Source organism: Coturnix japonica, chromosome 1, assembly GCF_054131305.1.
Source record: "Coturnix japonica strain WE chromosome 1, WE-NBRP24, whole genome shotgun sequence".
NCBI classification, from domain to species: domain Eukaryota; kingdom Metazoa; phylum Chordata; class Aves; order Galliformes; family Phasianidae; genus Coturnix; species Coturnix japonica.
Window position 1 is genome coordinate 53,016,056 of NC_140663.1, and position 21,402 is coordinate 53,037,457.

Below are 21,402 nucleotides of genomic sequence, written 5' to 3' on the forward strand. Positions count from 1 at the left end.
ACGGACTTAGGCAGAGAGATGATCCTCAAAGCATAGATGGATCTCACAGTTGAGAGGAGATGGGCTGCATTCTTTTTCATAAGGTTAGAAAATATTACTGCTCTGACTTTGGAAAGGTACCATTTGCAACCCATCCAGAAAAGCAAATAGTGACAGGCCCGCTCAGTCCGTGCACAAAAGGGAAATTTATGAACGTAGTTTCTGTTTGTGCTAATGGGAGTCACATGTGTAAGTTCTCCACACAATGAAGGCAGAATACACTCCCTTCAGTGTGTAAACAGCATAAAGATGGGCCTGTGTGAGTGTTGGCATGGGATGCTGGACTACAACAAGAAAAACAGAAATCAGAAATGATTTATTTGTTCATTTTTCCACCCGAAGAACCAGTTCTGTGTTCTGCTTTGTTCACTCTGTTGCAACTAACACAAGCACTGTATCTTTCACTGGTTTTGAATATTTCTTCAGATTTGAAAGTATTTTGATGCTAAGAGATGTCTCTTTTCATTCAGTTTTACTGAATTACTTTTCATTATAATGCCTTAGGTTGTCGTAAGTACCTGTTCTTCCTCTTTTTTTTTTTTTTCTGGCCTTCTTGCCTCACTCAGATATTAGCAGATAGTTCTGTTCCTTTTCAGCAGTGGAGGTTAAGTACTTCTGCATGTAACAGGATTTCCAGCCCCTCTGTGAACTCTGCACATGTAGACCTCCTGCACATAAGCCAGTACCGGTTTATGTCATTCCTACATGAGCCTGGGGAAGCAGTCTTTGCTGAATGAATGCCAGTGTACCACACAGTTCATAAATATGTAAAAGTAATGGGCCCTATCCCAACAAGCTTAGATTCAGAAACATCTAGCAGATGTTCTGGCTGTGGGGGAGGACAACAGGAGATGAATAAATACAATACTGCAATAACAAATACTTTGTTGATGAAACTGTGCATAAATTAGAATGACAAACACACCCTACTGGGACTTTGACCTATCCATAAAACAACATAAACATGTTTTATTAATAGTAGTTCCACGTTTTCAGGATCAATAAAGTGACTTCATTGATTTACTTTCCTCTTACTATTAATACTTCTGTAAACAGTGATGAATTTAGATGGCACATAAGTAGAGTCTTCTTTATACTTTGCCAAAGGATACGTCTAATAGTACTTGTTAAACAGTAAGGCTCTCAACCCCAGAGCCTTCTGCTAAAGAGAGCCTAACCATGAGTAAGTTACAAGCTTGAAGAAGACTTGCAGACTTGTTTGAGAATCAGGCCTGTTCTTGGCAACACAAGGAAGCTGCTCTATACAGCTTGGTTAAAGGAATAAAATGATGTTGCTTTAAAAGCAAGTACACAAAATATGCCTTGGGCTAAACTCAAAGTGTTAAATGTGCCTTCTAGACCTTAACACGCTATGCCAAATAAACCATTTCCAGGGGGAGCCCTGCCCAGGCAGCTCTTATGCAGGACTGGTGTAGCCCAAATTAGCTCAAGAACCAATTATATGTCTCAGTGATGACATCACAGGCCTTTCTTTCCATTGTGCTTGATCAAGATACATTTAAATCCATTGTTCTAGTCCTTCCCAAGGGCTTGCTGCATAAAAGGAAGTGCTGTATTTCTTGAGTTTTCGTTTATTAATTGCATAGTTTGGCAATGGTTGTCTTTTTGTATATATACATTTTCCTAATTGAAGGTGATCTTGCATGTCTTTATAGATCCAAGTGTTGTTGTTCTATAAGGATCCATGAAGTCAAACTCATCTGGGCTACTCTTTGTGGCCCTCAGTGTCCTGTGCAATGCTCCCAAATACTGTCTATACTCAACACTCAGCAGATCTTCATGTAGCCGCAAGGAAACTGTCCTTACTGGTTCCTACCTGAATGTGCATTTGCTTAGCATGAAGGATTAGGAATGTTTTTCTAAATGCTCAAAATTTGCTGGCTCAATAGTCTGGCTTTTTATTTCCCTGTCAAACCAGAGGAGTGTTTACTGAGGGAAGCTTTCACTTTTTCTTGCTGATTCACAAAATAGCTTTTCTAAGTGAGTTAGGCTTCTTTTCCTTTATTGGAATACATTTGGAATTCAGCTGCAACCCCTATCATTCAACTTCATTCAAGATTAGCGTGTACTTGCGTGTTCAGGGGTGGCGGAAAGGGTTAAATAGCTTCATTTTATAAAGATTGCAGTTATTCAAATGCTCATGCAATAAATAACCACTGGCATCCAAGAGGATGTTGGGTATTCGATGACCTCTGCCTTGTATTTCAGGCACAAGTCGAACACCTGTGTTATTGCTTAGGGATTAAGCTCTTCATATTTTTCCCAGAAGTTGATTCTTCCTACTAACAGCTGCAGCTAACACAGAAGACAACAAATGTTAAGACTTCTGTAGACTGGACTTTCTCTGCCGACCCTCAGCTTCTTCTGGAAACATTTATTTTGGAAACATTCAGCCACTGGTTTGTGTACATATTGCTTTTACACAAAGCAAATATGCCTTAGGAATCCAAATAGAAGTGAGCATCAGAAAATAAGGCAATATAATCAATCCGTCAGGGAGATCCCCAATGAAATTGCCTGCAGCAGGCAGCAATTTAAATGCAGCGACTTTTAGCAGAAACACTTCTATACAGGAGATAAGAGCTTTGGCTAATGGAGAGAATTTCAGATGCTTCAGTGCTGCTTTGGTTTCATGTTGTTTTCCTGACTCTTATAAATTTACATCTATGTGGAAAGCACAGGAAACCCTCTAGCACTGCAAACATTGTACTAAGTTGTTATATAAATAGAAGGCATGTTTGCAGAACACAGCAAGTGCTTCTCCTGTTCAACATAATGGTGGTAAGACTTCAACTGGAAACACTTGGCCTAACTGGGAGCCTCAGAATGCAAACTTCGAGTATCACCAGAGGTCTCACAATGTAGCCTAGGAAGACAGATAAGAAGAAATGGGATTTACTTCTGGAGAATGTTAATAAAAAGTGACTTGATAAGTCTCTGTGCACTTGAAAGGCTGCTGCAAAGGTGAAAGGAACGATCCTTTGTCTGTGATGGGTAGACTAAGAAGTAGATTCAGATTATGGTAAAAGAGATCCAGGTTAATCACAATGGAAAACCTAAAGCAAAAAGAGTTAATCGTGAGAGCAGAACAGCTCGCTTGGGTAGATCTTAGTGTTTTCAGCCTTGGAGGTCAACCAGGAGTTGCAGCTGGCCTTATTCAACCTCTAGTCATTTATTTTAGAAACTGAATATTAAAAGAAAATCAGGCCCTGTTTTTATATATTGATTTTTCAAAACGGAGTACTGTGCCATAACGTGACCTTACTTGGAGCAGCAGCAGCTCACTGCCTTTCAAGAACTCAGCCTTGAACCACAGTATTTTCCCTCTGGTTTGGTTTGGGATTACTGCCTCGACTGCTGGTCAGCTCACCCGAGGCACCGTTTTGTAGTGCTTGCAGGCACTCAATTCACTCATTCACAGAGAATCACCGCTTTGCTGGGGCAAGGTGATTGTTATCTAGCCCAGTGCTAAGCAGCAGAGCTGTAAAAGCCTCAGGGAAGACACAGAAATGGGCTCACCTTGAACACTGCAAGCCTGGAACATCAGTATTCTACTAGGCTGAGGTGCAGAATTTCAGCTGAGCTTTTTTATATGGAGTAACCCTATTTTGTACTGATATCGCAGCCCCTTGTTCTTGTGTGCTCTCAAGGGTGTGTTTTATTAGCCTGAAGCTCTCTCTGGTATTGCTTTCCACCCTCCTCCCATTCTGAACACCACGTGCACGCAGTAAAAAGAGACACGTAAAGGAAGCACAGTGCTTTGTTTTTGCTTTAGTTCTACTTGTTTAAAGTCTTCCTCTTACAGTGCATTGTGAAAACTCCTCTGGGAATGACAGTGTAATGATGCAAATAACCCTGTCATATGACTAAGGCTCTCTGTTGCTGGATTCCAAGACAGCAAAGCAAAACGTCTAACAAGTCTTGCTGTGGATGCCATAGACAGCTTCATTCTGAGTGCAGATGGCTCTTCAATTCCCTAATGGGAATTATTGGGTCCTTATTAGCATTTTACAAAGATTACTGTTAAACTGACAGCCCTCCTGATTGTTCAGAGGCCAAGTGCTCAGCCAGTAATCAATGGACACACCATAAGCATTGGCCTCTCTGAGAGCATTTAAAGAAGTATTCCCTACTGTGAACCCTCTCCTCCACCTACTTCCATTTTCCCATATTCTAACAAATAATAATCTAACGCATCCTCATCTCACATCCTCATAGGGAAGAAAATGTTGATTATTTGGTTATCAAGTTAGTAAGAGCTGCTGCCTCACCTGCAGGGAACTACTACCCCACTAACCATGGTTGCTTTCAAAGGCAGGAATATTCATTGATTCAGGTGCTACTGCCATTTGGTACTCGCACATGTATGAACATATGCATCCACTCAGGTGAGAACAGTCATCTTAGCCAGATTTTCCACCACGTAAGCTGACTCAGCGGGTTCTCTAGTGATTGCAACGGGTAGCTCTAATTTCTACACTCATGGAAACTCCATCAGTAATTAGAGCGGGTTGAGCCAAGTTTGTATCAGCTGAAGGCTTTTCTCCATCTGTTCTCAGGCAGGGATATAGATAGTGATTTGGGAATTGTGCATTTCAGGTTGATATTTGTTGCACCACACTGTAGTAAGAATTTCCACAGCCACGCCATGAGCTCATTTTGTGCATCTTTTGTGAATGATATCCATTTTGTTTTGGGTCATGTTATTGCAGTACATGACTGCTTTTCATGTCAAAATCAAGCCCCACATCGTTAATAGGTTGTGAAGATCGAACCTTCTGTTAAGGTAGAGTTGCTGCTAATCCAGATGTAGAACAGTTAATAAGCAGTAGTTTCTGAGACCATTTAGAAGCGTGCCTGTACATACAAACCTACATACTCGTATATTACACATTTATATGCTCTCCTCAGTACCTTTCTGAAGAGTAGGATTTTCTCATTTCCCTGCCCATTACCCATGCTGTTATCTCAGAGTCACTCGAGGGACTGAGGTCTTCTGAGTTAATTCAGTTAGGGAAGAGAATAACTCAATTGCTTGAGCACGTGCAGAGAAAAGCAACCAAGCTTGTGAGGAACCAGAAAACATGAGTCATGAGGAGTGGGAGCTGGGGCTGCTCAGTCTGGGTGAGAGGAGGCTTAGGGGAGACCTCATCACTCTCTAAAACTTCCAGAGAGGAACTTGCTAGTAGGGTGTTGGCCTCAGGTGACAGGTAATAAGGCTCAGGTTGCTCTAGTGAGGTTTGTATTGGATATCAGGAAGGATTTCTTTACAGAGAGGTGATCAGCCATTGGAGCACACTGCCCAGGGAAGTGGTGAAGTCCCCATCCCCGGAGGTACCTGAGCTGTGTGGATATGACACTGAGGGATTAGCAATGGCGCTCGGTATGTCAGGCTGATGGCTGGACTTGCTCTTGGAGGTGATTTCCAACATAGGCTGTTCTGTCACATAAGAACCAGCTGACAGCGGCTGACAGAGCCCAACCTTACACTGTTACTCTGTGACAATGGAGCCAGGCATCCACTTGACGTAATTCTCTCGGTCTCACACACGCGAGCAGCGATCCAAACAGGGGGCGTTGCCATGCCCACATCTCTAAGCTTCTCCCAAGCCAACCCCAAACACAAATATATTTAGCTCTTCCTCGCTGTGCCTTTATAAGCTCCTCTCCAGCCATGGCAAGCTCTGATCCACACTTTCCTCCCACCCCACGCGGCGGTTAATGAAGCCCGCGTGTGGCCGTGAGGGCAGCGTGCAGTTACAGCCGGGAGGTATCTCCGTTTGCGGGCGGACACGCGCACCACAACGGTTGCCGTGGCGCGCTCCCGCGGCGCCTTCCCGGTCTCTTTAAGCGGCGGCGCCTCGTCCCCGCCCCCTCCCTTCCTTCCTTCCCCATCTCCGCTCCGCCGGCTTTGGCGCGCTCCGGCCTCGCCCCGCCGCGCGTCCAATGGGCTCCGGGCCTGTTTGATTCTAGAGCGGGGAGCGAACCATCGCCGCGCAGCGCGGGGGGGCTGGGGGCGCCTCGTCCCTTTGTGGCGGCGCGCGGTGCCCGACTGCGTGCTCGTTTTAACCCGTTCGGAGCTCCGCGTGCCCGGCGGCAGGAGCCGCTGCCCTCCCGCCCACGATACAGCGGGGCGGGAGTTGGGGGCGTTTCTCCGTGCCGCGCTCCTCCCTCTCGGCGCCCTCCGCTCCCGATGCTCGAGGCGGGGCGCTACGGAACGAGGCGCTACGGAGCGAGACGCGCGGGCTGGCAAGGTGTGCGCGCGCGCGCCGCCGCCCCTCCGTCCGCGGCGGGCAGGGCCGAGTCGGGCCGCGCCGAGCCCCGCCGGCAGCGCCACGGGCGGCATGAGGCGAAGGCAAGTGCGGGAGGGCGGCGGGAGCCGGGGCGGGTGTCGGGGACGGCGCTCGGCGAGACGGGGCCGGGCGCGGTGCCGCAGAGCTCCGGGCGCCGCTCGGCACCTCGCCCCGCGCTGTGCCGCAGTATCGCGGCGCGCTCCCGGCGCCCCCGCGGCCGGGCGGGATCTCGCGTTCGGGTTCGGTCCTTGCGGGCTGCCGGCTCTATGTGTGGCTGAGACGCGCTCGGTGCGGGGCATGCCTGCGTTTCTGCCGCCTTTCCCCGTTCCGCCGTTTTGTTCCGACGGGGACTCGGCTCTTTGGGATGCGTTTGAGGTGCGGGAACGCCGAACAAAGCAGCGCGGAGCTCCTTGTGTCCCGCCGCACCGCTCCGCGCTGCCGGAAGCCGGCCCGGGGGCAGGCCGCGCAGGTGGGGTCGGTGCGGGCCGGCGCTGCCCGCGGGACGGGGCGGACGGAGCGATGCTGCTGGAGCCGCCGCGTGCCTCCGCTGCGCTCCTTGCTGCGCTCCTTGCTGTGCCGGCGGGTCCTCTCTCCCCGGCGGGAAGGTTCGGGGACTCAGCGGTTGGTTCTGCGGTTCGCGTGGACCGGCCCGTAGTGCTGCAGGGGGTTAAGGGAAGCTGAGCGTAGAGCCTGGCGGTGAGCTGACAGCTCATTGCAGCCCGTCGTAGTTACAGACCGAAAGGGACAAGTTAAAAATCCATACTCCAGATTTCATACCTAAACATCCATCTGAATAGTCGTCTTTGTTCTGTGGTCCTACTAATACTGTCTTTCTTCATTTCTTGCTGAGAATGTGCTTATTCTACGTATTTCTCACTGTCCCGTTTCCAGGGCTTGTGTTTGGGTTGGTTGTCCCACACGGATGTGTTTGGTAAAAATAACTGGCTGTGTGGGAATTAACTCCTTTAATCTCAAGAACGTTTCCACCGCTGTGAGATCCCGTGGATGCTCACACGAAACCGGACTTAAGGTTGTTAAATTGAAGGCAACAGTGTTGCTTTAAGCCATCCAGAAGTCCTCTGCGTGCTGATCTGCAGCTGAAAATGAAGAGTTCACACTGTGGTTATAAAACAGCTACGTTTATACGTAGCTTGGAGCTTGTTGCAGTACTTACAGGTAAGAACAGATGTATGTAGGTGCTCACTAGGTGTGCGTTCATTCATATCTTAGTCTGCAATCAAAAGGCGCACCTTGTAGCTAATTGATGGACCTGGACATCTGACAGTCCTTAAAGCAATGGGTAGGGAAACTCCTCTTAAATGCTAATAGAACCATTAAGGTTTTCCTTTTAACCACCACTACAAGTATTTATGAGGAAAACATAACTAATGGTCGCACTGGTGTGAATTACTGGTATCTGAACGTCTGTCTTCAGGAAGTCTGAGTATAAATCCTGTCCTTGCCTAATGCTGTGTGTTAAGAAAGGACTGGTAAGCGGTGTGTGACGGTGTATTCCTGGTGTAAACCTGAACACTGGTGGCCGAGGTCAGAATGACATTTTATTTTAGGCTTGCTTACCTCCGTGGTTTTAGATATCCTGCTTTTAACCTTCCTCTGTTCGCATTTAGGAGCGTTCTGCAAATGTGCCTCCTGAGAAAGCTTTGCTGGTTTGCAGGTGCTGCTCTCCTTCCGTAAAGACTGCAGTGCTGTTACTCTTGTGTGAGGGCTTCAGTTACTGGTATGTGCATGCAGAGCTGATGCTGTTCTGCTTTGGGAGAAAGTTGGGGCAATGCTGGTCTTCAGCTGGATATGCTCCTCTCTGCTTGCAGGATTTCAGAATGACTTCTCAGTCACTAGCTTAATCCACTCCTGGATTAACTCTCCTTTTTTATTCCCCCGCCTGCCCAGCTTTGCTCACACAGTGGCTGTATTGCCAGCGTAATCTTAGAGCGGTGATTGGTATTCAGCGCAGCTCAAGGTAAAGGGAGAGGGAGAACTGTCCGTGCTGGTACTGTCTGTCTTTGTTCCAGATGGCACCACTTCTTGACTGCCCCAGAAAACTGCTGGTGAGAGCAGCAGTGGAGCCTTCGTTGTTGTTACAGTTTTAATTCAGTGCTGTCCCCCAAGAGAAGGCTTAGGTGTTCTGATCCCATTGCAGTCTGGTCAAAGCCATGCAGCATTTAGCAATGTGTACTAGGAATCCATTCTCTGCTGCTTGATATACATCTTAACAGTGTGGGATGGAAACATCCTTCAGCTTACGGTTACAGTTTTCCATCCGAGTAGCTCTCACTCAGGGCTATGATCTGTGGTATCTGAGGTTCTAGCACAGAGTCACTTACACCAGTAAAACACACGTGCTGTCAGGGCTTGTCTTAACCTATTTGATCTCTTGTTATTATGTGGCTGTAACTGAAATGCCAGCTGCAGAGATGCTGCTTGCAATTACAGAAGTGGCAATAAAGCAGTAATGATACTGATCTAGCGTTCATTCTGCTATTTGGAAGAGATGTGATGAGGCGCAAGAGGCAGGCGCTGTTTCTTTGTTAGTAGGGGAGACCAAAATAACAGACAGCAAGAGGTGAGCCAATATAGGCACATCAAATCACCACCCTTTCCTTCCTTTTTCTCCTCCTCCCTCCCAAGCTGAATGACATCTTCTGTTATAATTGTGCAAGGGAGGGGGGAGAAAGGGAAAAACACATTTGGGAGAATGTAAGCATGCACTATTGAGACTGTGTGAGAGATCAGCGTGTAGCCTGGGCTTGTGAAGGGTGTGAAAACATCTGGATTCCAACCAAGCTTTTGGGATGGAGACACTGAATTACTCATCTGTTCCAGCTTTTTCTTATTAATTTTGAGGTACTTAGGGTAGGTAGCTGGTAAGGCATTTGGTTTCTTGATGTAAACAGTAGACTGACATGGATCACAGCTCTTAACCATTCTGTCCATGTTGCCTCTTGAAGAGGCACGGTGATGCTCTTGAGAGTCTTATGATAGAAACTCAGTGCCCTTTCGTAAGACGCAGTTGAAGGAGAGAACTATTGCTCACCTCTTTGGACAGCTTCTCTTTTGCTCCCTGCTCCTTTTCAGTTTGATCAAACTGCAGTTTTTTGGCTTGGCAGCAAGAGGAAACTGATGCATCTCTTCATTTTCTGAGGCATTTGTATTGTCTCTACTCAAACACTGCTGGTGTGACTAGGAAAGGAAGTGCAAGCTCTTGCTGTTCTTAGACAGCAGTAAATTAGCCATAGAACCATTTCAATTTCAGGAAAGAGGTGCCAGTTTCATCCCACTATTCTCAAGGAGAATTCATAATTTTCCTGCTAAAGATATTCAATAGCAGCATAGCTTCTTACTGAGGGCAGAAACCCTATTGCTCCAACAGGGATCAGCTGTTTGGAAACTGTTGTTTTTGCAGTAGACAACATGACAAACTGCACTTCATTTTTTAAAAAGGGCTCAGAGGAAAGCTATGGAAATCATAGGGAAAACCTTTTTACCACATTCCTTTCTCTCAGCCTGTCCTTTCTGCTTTCTCCCCAGATCTTTATCTGGATTATATGTTAACTTCTTTCTTTCTTTCTTTCTTTCTTTGTGGCATCTCTGAGATATGATCTCTTGTGTCTAGCCGTATGGTTAAAACTAGTCTAGGCTGTCCTTGCTTTGTGTCTGGTTTTCTTTTTGACACTCAACTATTCAAAGCAGTGACCATTTTTACTGAAAGAGGTGTTTCTGTTTGCTTGCCATTAAGGCTTTAAACAAAATCATTTCTTTGTGGGTCCTGCAGCTACATGCATGGGCTGGTTTTCTTCTTGGTCAGTTTCAGCTGGCATTGAGAGTGGAGAATCTGACACAGTCCCAGCTGTCAGAGCTGCTAACCTTCAGGCTGGCACTAAAGCCTCCTTCTTTTCATAGAATCATAGAATGGTATGGGTTGGAAAGGACCTCAAGGATCAATTGGTTTCAACTCCCTGCCATGGGTAGGGTCACCAACCACCTGACCAGGCTGCCCAGAGCCACATCCAGCCTGGCTTTGAATACCTCAAGGGATGGGATTTTGTCTCTACCTTGTTGATCCTGAAAGAGGAGTGGCAGATTCAGGTGCTGTTCTCTCATCATGGGAGTCTCACAAACACCAATGGAGCTGCCTCATCCTCTGCCTTGAGAACTGGAAGGGAAGTCCTTAGTGCCATCCTCTACCACTGCCTGAACTGCAACAGCTAGACAGTGGGTGAGTGGGCTACTGCACATTGCTAAGAATGCATGAGTCTTTTTGCTGTACTCCCTTCTTTCTTTGAAATCACTTCGAATCATCCTGTCCCTTGAGTTGGAGTCAGTGTGCAGGAGGTGTGCTTTCTTCTGCTCTTTGTAGCATACTACGCAGTACACTTCTGGTCTAGGTAGTCTGAAGCTTCTTACTGTACATTACAAAACAAAGCTTCAGTCCTGCAGCTTTCCATTTTCTGTGCTGATTATTTCCACCATTAGGAATGTTTATCTGATGGTTTGGGTCTTTTGCTGTATTTGTCTGCATCACTATTCCAGCTTAATTAAAATCTGGGAAATAACCTGCTTGCTGCATCAACTTCCTCTTTGGCCAGCAGGAAATTGTTCTGTATTACTGCTTTCTGGAAGTAATTCCTCTGAATCTTCAGTGCTTTGAAGTGAGGGAAGGCTTGCAGGGAGCTGCTTGTGGTTGAAGGAAGAGGGCGTTTCAGTGCATGGAAGACTCGTATTAAGAAAAAGTGTCTTCCTTTAAGGCTTTGCCTTAGTTGTATCCTTTATAGTCATGGCTGTGTTATTCTTTGGATTGAGCTTTTTGTAGTGCGTCTCAGGAAGTCTTAGGATATAATCCCGCTAATCATCAAGTAACTTTTGAACTGAAGTGACTTAATGGGTAGTGAAAGCAAGTGATCTCCCTTTAAGTTACTGAGATCTCTTCAAGTCTATGGGGAGACTTCTTGCTGGAAGTTGCTCTTTTCCTTAAATGAAATCAGAGCAGCCTTATTTTTGTGGGATCATATCTTCTTGTCTCTGCCGTGCCAGTAAAAGTCTTGTGGCTGTGCAAGTCCTATCTAACATTGGCATCTTTGTGGTCCTGGTAGAACTGTGTTGGTCCTATTGGGATGGTTTGGAATTCCTTCTTGCCCTTCTCTTAGCCTCTCCAACATGTGGTGTCTACTTATACAGCTGTTGGAGTGGGCTTCTGTTTGGTCAGGTTATGTGAAAAGGACAGCAGAACCTCCGCTCTATTTCTGTATGATACTGCAGCTTGCAAAGATTTGCACTATTTAACACTTGGATTTTTTTCAGGGTTCATTCAAGAAATGAAACTTGAGGCAACAGAAACCAAATTTGGCTCAAACCCAGTTAAATCCAGCAACAGTTGGTACCCACCCATATAACAGACTACTCTGGGTCTCCTGCTGGGATGCTTGCAACACCACAGTCTTGTGACTGGCTTTCTCATCCCTGCTGTGTGGTGATCTGCACAGAAAGATGCAATATTTGCCCAGAACTCTTGCTTTAAGCTGTGAAATGGCAGAATGCTTCACTAATCTTTCTTTGTAGAGCAAAGTTATTTCTTTAGCAAGCCTGTGTGCTCTGTGTATGATATCCCAGCTGCTATAAACAGAGTTCTGCTTGGTTTTGGAGGGAAAAGCTGCCTTGGATTACCATTAACGGCAAATGGTTTATAGGTATGTGGCATGCTTTTGGTGATTCACTTAGCCAAGGTAAATTGCTAATTAAGCGAGGCTCCCACTGAGAATTCTCTAGAGCTGTGCCTCTTCCTGCTTTGATTGTAAAGAAAGATTAATTCAGAGTTAGCCTTTGTGTATGGTTTCCTTGGTGAGCCTGGGGAGGTCAGTGCTGCATGCCTGGTGTTTCAGGTTTCTTCTGGATCTCTCGAGTGTCACTGGTTTTGTTATGGACTTTCCTGGGAGAGTTAGAACTGCTTGCAAGTGCAGAAAGCATGTTGGAAGACTGAGTATCAGTGATGCATGGTCTGCATCCAGTACTTCAAAACATTGAAGTTTGTGTGAAAATGGAGCAGTTACCCAGAAGATGACAAGCTCAGCAGTTCGTGTTCCTTGAGCTAGTGTCTTACCCAGACAGTAAGTGTTGAGACTTCCTAAAGTCTGAACTATTCCACATGGCAGTTTATGTGCCGAGCCACAGTCTACTGATACTATCATAATATGGTTGTGGTCATGATTGTATTCACTGTGTGGTTCGTGAGGGGAAGAGACTCCTGATCCACATTCCCTCCGGCACAGAAGGGAGATCCTTCTTGTGTGTGCTGCAGGTGAAGCAGGTAGCTCTTCTCATTTCCTCCAGGTCTGCTTGTTTATGTTTTGACTGTTCTTTAACCTCCCATCTCTTTTTGTCCCCTTCCTAGCCAGTGCCTCCCCAAGAGGCAGAATCTTCTGGCCTAGTAGGTCTGAACTTTAGATTCTTTACCAAGTGTTCCTTTTTGTTGCCTCCTCCGACATGTTTTCCTTCCTTTAAGCTGCTGCCCTCTTTTTCTGGTTTCTGGTCTCCCACCCCCTGTGCTGCTTACTGCTCTACCCTTCTTTGATGCAGGGAGGAGAAACTATTGAATTTTGTTAGCAGTAGCTATTAAGCCTTTTTGTAGCAGAGTGATCCATGAGGAACAAATGCAAGAGCAGTGTCTGTCTCATGGACTGCATTAGCTGTGCAGCTTGCTGGATTTTGGGTTTTTTTGGTTGGGGAAGGACGGGAAAGGTATCACTTAATGTTAATTTAAAAATGGCATAGTCTCAGCTGTGATCTAAAACAGCTAAATTGCTTGGGTAGTGTCACTTGAGATGTCTGCTTCCCTTCAGAAGTCTTCTGCTAATGTGCCCTTTTGCGGACAATTGTCTAGATGTCTCATCAGTCTGGAGAGGCTTGTTTTAGTGCTATCTGTACTCTCAGGAGTTTATTTTTAAATAGTTACTGAAGCAACAGTCTTGTAAAATGCTGCAGTGCTAAGATAGAAGGAATTCAAGTGTTTAGTAATCCTCCAAAAGGGGCGGTTGAAAAAATGGCTTGTTTTTTTCTCTAATGCTAGCTGACAGTACTGGTGAAACTATGTTCTGGGAGAAGACTTACTGACTTCACAAATAGATGGCTTCGTAACTTTATTCTTCAAAATTCTTATATTCTAGTTTAACATCCGTACAGACAGAGTGATGAATGGACACAGCAGCTCTGCAGGGAATGACTTAGGGGTTCTGGTGGAAAAGCTCAACATGAGCCAGCAACGTACACTTGGGAGCCTGGAAGGCCAATAGTATCCTGGGCTGTGTGAAAATAGGGGTGACCAGCAGGATCAGGGTAAAGGAGGTGACTGTCCCCCTCTGCTCTGCCCTTGTGAGTGTTCAGGCCTGCTGCCCCCAGTAGGTTCAAGACCTATAGGAGAGACTTGACCTGGCAGGGCTGTGCTAGCTGGTCTTGGTTGTTCCTTTCCTTGTTGGTGTCACAATGGCGGTGGATCTTGAAGGGACAATTGTGAAATGGACTGGAAATGAAGTGTTGTCAGATGAACGAGTCTGTTGGATTTGAGGATGAATTGCCTTAAAATGCTGTGTTAACTATGGCAATTCAGGAAGCAAGAGTGGGCAGCTGAGCAGGGCCCATCTAACAGTTGTATTAGCTTAAGCTGATTTGACTTTTTTAAAAAGTAGAATTGTGTTTCACTTGCTACAGTGGTAACTGCAAGATTTCTGTTTTAATCTGTGTGACTTAACTGGGTCCTTTGACATGTGACAAGAGAACAGAACAGCCTTCAGACTGTTTGCAAAGTCAGGCATATAATTTGGCTGTATTTAGAAAGGTTTCTTCTCAGCAATATGGACTTGAGGTTTTTCAGTGCTGTAAATTAAATGCTGGGCAGTGCAACACAGTCATCACCTATAGTGTTAATGGTTACACTGCATTGTTTCTTGGGACTTGCTGCTTGCTTCTTTGTGGCGGCAATATCATTGAGTATCTCCAGTGTCGGGGAACCTGAGAGCAGGTGATCCGGTTTGCAAATGCAATAATGACTGAAAACATGTAATATTTAAAATGTATTTCATGTCAGTAATGTCAATTCCCTTCCCATTTCCCCAAATAGAATGCTCTTTCCACTTGGAGTAGCTCCTGGCATGCAAAATACAACTTTCTTTTCATATATGGGAGTCCATGGTGACTTCTGCGCAGCGAAGGCATACAGGCTCAGTGGAGTTAAGTATGGCAGTAAAATCTTTAGGTGGCAAGGTCATGGCCTTGGGATTAGCTTGCATTCAGCAAGTTATGGAAAGGTGTGCTCAGTGAATATCTGGCTTTTTATAAGCTGGCAATATTTAGCTCTCTTTTCTGTGAAGGTCTTAAAAATAGTGGTGATATGAACCAATCCCTTCAGCTCTGGGTTCAGAAGGGCTTTTTTTGGGAAGCAGAGTGGGGAGGCAGGGATTAATTTGTGACAATTTATTAGAGCACTGAAACTGAGCAGTGGTCTGTTGCCAGAGTGTGTTCTCACCTGTGGGATGTGGTTGTGGCAGCTTAGAGCGGTGATGGGCATGAGCTTAGTGCATGAGCAGAGCCCTGGCAGTAAGCAGTTAAAACTTGGAGAGGAATGAACTGAGGTCAGCAGCACAATCAGTCTGTTCAGTAAATAATTTTCTTTGTATACTTACTCCATTCTTTCACTCATTATTTGCTCCACTTATTCTTTTCCCCTCCTACACACACACACACACAAACACGCGTGCAGTCACACAGTTTCTCTGGCTTTATTATTATTCTCTCGCCCTACTTATCGCCTTCCAGCGGCCACTTGTCACTGCGACCCTCCCTCTGTCCAAGGAGCTGTAGATGATAGGTTTCCTGTGCAGGAACCACCCTCGAGTTGGGATGGACACCTCTGCTCAGCTTTGGAGATTCCAGACTGTTTTCCGGCTGCTCTTGTGAGTCTGCTTGCTCTGAGCACTGCAGTGGTTACACAGAATGCAGCGCACAGGGGGGAGAGAGCTGTGCAGCCAAACACAGAAGAATTAGGAGCTCTTTCCCACCTCTTTTTCCCCTGTAGTGACAGGCTGTGAGCTCCTGGGTGAGTGAGCATCTGATATGTGGCATGCTTTGTTCCAAAATTCAGGGGGAAGTCTGTGAAATCGCCATGCCGTTACTGAGAATTTGGGTGAATGTGGGATGAAGCATTGGCTAATGGTAGAGGCTGCGAAATACAGCAGGCTTTCGTGCTGGTGCTTGGATCCGATGCTATGAAAAGAGAAAGCTTCAAAGGGTCTCGTGTATGAGGATCCGTAGAAACCAGCTGGAGGGAGAGGTTTGGGGAGGGGGGGGCGGTGAGTGACCTTGAATGTCCGTTCCAGTGAAACACTGTAGGTGTGACTTGTGTTTAGGAAAATATTTTCTGGGAGGCCTTTTGTTTGGGTGGGAGCAGCTTAAATGTCCTGTATCTCTGTAGAGATCCATTTTGATTTTTCAGTGAAAGTGTAATAGCTACATCTTGTCACCTCTATGCACTGTATTATAAATGTTCCTGTCCCCAGGCTTCTGAATGCTGTGCCAAATCGCTTGTTGTGGGTATTGAATTGGCTTAAGGCCTTGCAAGCAGGAAGAAATAAACATTTAGCAGGAGTACTCGAGCAATTGCATGGCAGCTATCAAGATGGCAGCTTATGCATAATCGTGCAATAAGTTCTGGGCAGAAGGGGGTCATTGAGTCTGCACAGCTTAGCGACCTACAGCCTAATAGTTCTTGCCTGTCTTGCCTCCTGTTGGAGCCTCTGTGCTCCTTTCCTTTAGGGCATTGTTTCCTTCATTCTTCTGAGATTTTTATGCTTTCCATTGTGTTTTCTTAAATAAAAAGGCAACTCTAGAGGCAAACAAACAAAATTCCTCTGTTGCTTGACTTGTGCTTTTCACTTAAAAATGATTTTCCTTTCCAGCATTATTAAAACCAGGACTTTTCTCAGCTAGACTGTGCAGCAGCAGAGCCAATGGGGTAAGATGAGTATGGTGCTTGATTTGAGAGTTAATTTTTTTTTTACCTCTCTTGAATTAAACGTTGATAATAGCAAAGCTACAAATCTGACGGCGCTAAAGGGAGACAGGAGTTCCTTGTCCTCTTAACAGCTTCCCTATAGCTACATTGTTTAGTGAAGTGGGTTACTTTTTGGTAAATAAATGGGCTTTGAGGCCTCAGGTCCTTCACATCTGAAACAATAGAAGCAATCATCAGAGCTAAATGCCCAAGGGTAATAATTAGAAGGGTGTGTTTTGTAGAAGTGTCTGTGGGCAGTGCTTCTGCCTCCAGCTGCTTGGATTTTATCCTGGGTGCTGTGTCCTTTTCTCATCTCGTTGCCACCCAGGACAGCTGTCTGGGTACGCGTGAGAAGTCTAATCAGAAAACTGATCTCAGTTTAAAAATAGCCTTGCTGGAAGAAAAGATAGGGAACCTGGTCTGGTTTACAGTGCAGTCCCACAGAGGTTGTAATGGCACTAATGGTTAGGTGGGGATGTCTTGGTGATGGGGCTGCTGTCTCTGAGACCAAAGTTCCCTGTTAGCTTGTGTCTGCTTTCCCTCATAGCTCTGTAAACTGTGCTTGTGAGTTTGGCCACTTCTGCTTCTATCAGCTGGTTTTGTCAAGAAAAATCCCCCTTCCTTTGGAGGAACCCTGTAAAAATACTTGTGCTGGCAAAATTGTTACCAAGCATGTGGAGAAACCTGAGGCTTCCAATAACTGAAGAAATAACTACATTTTCCTGTTACTTAGTGTCTCAAAGCATTACGATAAAAGTGATTGGAATACTAGAACCGAGTTCGGGATTGTTTTAGTTTTTTGAAGAACTAATTTTTAGATTAATGGATTCATGTTCCATGTACCATTTGGGTTGTACTGAGATGCTTGTAGCCAAGTGGTTCCCCTTTGATTCTTTCAGAGGGCTTTGCACTGATCCAGGAGGGCTCCCTGTCCGGTGGTGTACCCTAAGGATGATGCATTCAAGTAAAATTAAGTAGGAGACGCTGTGTGTCAGGATTTGTTTATGAAGTGGTAGGGTTGAATCGACTTGGTGCAATGTGCAGGAGATATTCATAGTTGCTTTTCTGTTCTCTTGTACTTTGCTCCCTAGTTGAGATAGGCATTTGCAGCACTGCAGGATTTCTGTCTGAAGCCTGTTCTTATCTGGGAAAGTAGTGTTACCTTTTAAACCAGTGAGAATACTATTGATCTAACATTGCGCTGAAGTCCTTTCATCTTCACTTGTTCCAGCCATTTTATAAAAGGGATAAAAGCCTGCATCCTCTTGGCTTTTGAAGGGAAATGCACAAACTGCAGGGTTGTATTGTAGATGACCTTTATGAGCTTAGACACAGCTAGGATAAGAATCCTCATCGCTTCCTGGGATCAGTACACTAAGGAGACCGTCAGTGTCTGTGAATATACATGTTTGAGGGCATGAAATAGCAACTTATGCATATACTAATGAATCCTTACATCTGTTTTCACATATGCATGTGGGTATGAATTTGCAAGATAGTGTGGGTGTGAATAGATGCAGGCCTGGGAAAATTGTGATAGCTTGTAACTGTGCCACTTGGCACGTAGTGTGTATACAAACATACTTGCAAAATAGTATTCAAAGTAAGTAATGTCTACCTTCTCTCTTAAAAGAGTCATGAACCCTAGGTGGGTTGTTTTGTTTTGTTTTTTAAAGTGTAATTACTACTTGCAACAATCTTAAACAGTCTTTCCCACTTTCTTATTTTGATGACTTTCTGAATGGGAACCATTGCTGTGTGACACTGTCCACATCCCCAAGTAGTCAAGCCTAGTAATGGTACAGATGGAGAAGTGAATGGCATTGGAGTCAGCCCAACAACTGTCTTCAGTGTGCTCTGTGATTTAAGACTGGAGTAATGGGTGAAGTTAGCAATTTCACTGGACTGCATGTTTGGAAAGCTACTCTGGTGTTCTGTTCCTGCAAACCTCACAACTAATGCCTTAAAAAAAAAATGCTACCTACATGCATGTTTAGTCCATGAACTCCCTATAAACTGGCTAGTCTCATCAGCTGATACTGGGAGCCATACTGAAATATGAAGTATAGCAATCCTTGTACAATACTGGTTCTGGCAGTGCTCGCACATTTTGGTTTCTTAAGGTGTCAAATAATAGATGGAAGGTGGAACACTAACCAAACCTGGAGGCAGGGAAGATCAGAGCACGAGCCATTCTCATGCAGCAGAAACAAGTAAATTAAATGGGCAGTCAGATAACAGTAATTTCAAACTTGAACTGAATTGGAGTCGATAATTGAGGATCAATGTATGCATGCCCATCCATTTCCCAAGGCAGTCTGTGATCCTGTTGCTATTGCAGTGTTTGCCTTTGGAGTAAGGCAGTGCGCTACATCCAGTTGTGATCCTTCTTGATGGATAGATTTCCTCTCTTGAAATCACTGTGCCCTAGGATATACTTTTTAATATCACTCAGCGCAGTAGACGTGATTTCTTCTTCTTTTTTTTTTTTTTTTTTTCCTTCTTCTTCTTTTTTTCCCCCTTATCACACTGAGTTATTTGCTTGCAAATTAAATTATGGAGATGTCTTCTATAAGCAGTCAGGTATCGTCTCAGAAACCTTTCTCTCTGTGTGTGTGTATATAGACACTTTGGGTCAGCCAGCAGAGAAGAGGCAGCTCAGTTTGCTGGGAGTAATGTAGAGCAACATTGCAGAGCTCTTGCTGCTCTTGCCTGGCCTGTTAATAGGGATGAAGCATAAGATTAACAAGGAAGAATGAAATCAGTACTACTGCCTTCAGAAAGGGAAGTAAACAGAACAGGCTTGTGTGGATTTTGTCTTCTAATGTCAGCTTATTAATTTAGTAAGCCTGACTTGTCTCTTATTTTCATCATACTTTTGAAAGGTTCCAGTTTTTTATGGCTGTTTTTAGCACTTCTGATTGAGAGTACATTCTCCTGTGTAATTAGTATTGCTGACTGCTGGTTCCGTAGATAGATGGTAAATCATGCCTAGGCCAGTACTGACACTGACGATGAGACATAAGAGCTCAAACAATCCATAGACTTGGTGACTGTGTTTTCTTATCTCCCTTACGTGCAGTTTGTCAGCTGGGGGAAGTGTGCACGGTGTGGATTTTTGGTTCTTTCTGTTTGTTTTTTCCCTTCAGACTCTGTTCTGACATCTTGAGGCACTTAAACAAGTAAATGACTTTCTCCTTTTCCTGATGTAGCTTGTTCTTTCAGTCTGTCTGAGATGCATTTCACAGACAGATTTTGTGTAGGGTTTTTGAATGGTTGACTTGCCAGATGTGAAGGCACTGCTTGGACAGCTTTGTTGGTAAACAGCAACATTAAAAACAGAATAAAAACATCTAAAAATGGTGTGGCTTTGCTGCTGTAAACTTGGTTGTAATTTCTCTCTTGTGGACTAAGTCTTTTCTTTCCTCAGTAAGTTGAAAAGAAGCCACAAATCTAAGCTGGAACTTGGTGTCTTGGCTGGAGGTATTTGAGGTATTTGTTTTGGGACTGAGCTATGTCTTCAGCCTCCATGTGTGCTCAAGATCTCTGGTTAAGGGCAAGTGAAAAGGGGCCTTTCCCAGTTATCTCCTGCTCTGATGCAGCGGTGACAACAATCTGTTGTGTGGCTATTTGATAGGGCATTGTTCCTTAGCTGTCAGTCCCTTGGGCTTTCTGACATGGGTGTGTTATACATGAAGTCTGTAAGTCTAGACAGCACTGCGGCAGGAATTTGTGGCAAAAGTAACTTCCCGGCTCTTTCTGAGGAGCGGTTTCAATATACTGCACTGATAGTTGTCTCTCTTAAGCGCCCTTCCTCACAGACCTGGATTCAGGTGTTACACTGAAGTTATTTTGTGACCCTAGGCAGTTGTCAGCTTCACACTTGTTGTCTCTTTCTGGTATCCAGAGCAAGCTGTGACTTCTCCCCACCAAATGTTCCCTTTAGTTAGTTTTTAGTGAAACAGCTGAAGCACAGGAGGCTATCTCATACACAGCTGCAAGTTTCTGCTGCCTTTCTGTGAAAGAGAGCGGCTTCTTGGAAAATGCATAGTCTTCCTTCTGTTCTCATAACTTGCATGTTCTATGTAAAAGGCAAGGTACCTCCATTTCCTATTATTGTTACACAGAAGATGGGAGCACTACCCAGTACATGCAGCTGGTTAGTAAGACTTACGTTGTTTTTCTCCATCTCTTTGTGCATGTGCAGCAGCAGCTGCAATTTGAACTTCCATTGCTCTCTTCTTTCCCAGGCATATTATGCTTACCCCTTGTGTTATGACTATGCAATGAAGCTTCATTTGGTACAATGAAGAAACACAGTTTTCTTGAGAGTCTCGCTTTTTTGAAAGTGTTCTCCTGCTTACAGGTTTCAAGCAAGATGTATACTGTGCTAACAGAGCAAATCTTTGAGATCTGTCAGCTTGATGATGTGGCATGTTCTTTTGCATAGCTGGTTTTCCCCTGTAGTGAAAAGACATTTATAAACGCCACCATAACAAGTGAACACACTGAATTTAATGGGTACGACAGCACGCACAGTAGCTCTGAGCTTCTCTGAAGCTTTGTGCTGTACATTACTGCTGCAGTTTGGTTTGCAGAAGAAATGTTTTCTTCTGCTTGTGAAGTTGAAGCTTTTCAGCTGGGGATTGCCCAGCAGTAACAACAGGTTTGGGACATATGGTACTGTTTGGTTCAACTTCTATGAAGCAGAAGCAAAAGCATAAACCATTTTATTTTGACTTTGTGAGGTTACTGTGCCCAGTAAGTGAGGACAGGCCTGTTGACATTAGCCCAGTTCTAACACAGTTGCCCTATTCTATTCTTTACAAAATGACTACATAAATTGGATTTAAGTATTACTTTTGGCAGTAATATGATTTAAAGCCTTTGTAAATAAATACAAGCCTTGTTACAAATGAGATAAGTATCACTGCATACATTAAAAGCATCATTTTGAATGTAACGGAGCAGAATTTAATCCTGAAATCCAAGCTG

General features: G+C 44.8%; 2 protein-coding genes across 49 annotated transcripts in view; one reads left to right on the top strand and one right to left on the bottom strand.

Moving 5' to 3' along the window:
- PEX26 (peroxisomal biogenesis factor 26) overlaps positions 1 to 5,644 on the bottom strand; it is a 28,463-nt gene extending 22,819 nt beyond the window's left edge. The window contains exon 1 of the mRNA XM_015865148.3: positions 5,549 to 5,644. Coding sequence (XP_015720634.2) covers positions 5,549 to 5,644 — 96 coding nt within the window. The remainder of the gene's footprint in view (positions 1 to 5,548) is intronic.
- MICAL3 (microtubule associated monooxygenase, calponin and LIM domain containing 3) overlaps positions 1 to 21,402 on the top strand; it is a 166,115-nt gene that overhangs the window by 15,940 nt on the left and 128,773 nt on the right. For 38 of the 48 annotated variants that reach the window (XM_085520419.1, XM_085520385.1, XM_085520433.1 and 35 more), the window contains exon 1: positions 6,253 to 6,415. The exons of 4 other annotated variants lie outside the window; for them this stretch is intronic. The gene's annotated coding sequence lies outside the window, so the exon portion shown is untranslated. Of the gene's footprint in view, positions 1 to 6,218; positions 6,416 to 6,592; positions 6,729 to 15,279; positions 15,454 to 21,402 lie in introns of those variants that run through there. 6 more of the 48 variants (XM_015864912.3, XM_085520574.1, XM_085520554.1 and 3 more) reach the window with 3 other exon arrangements.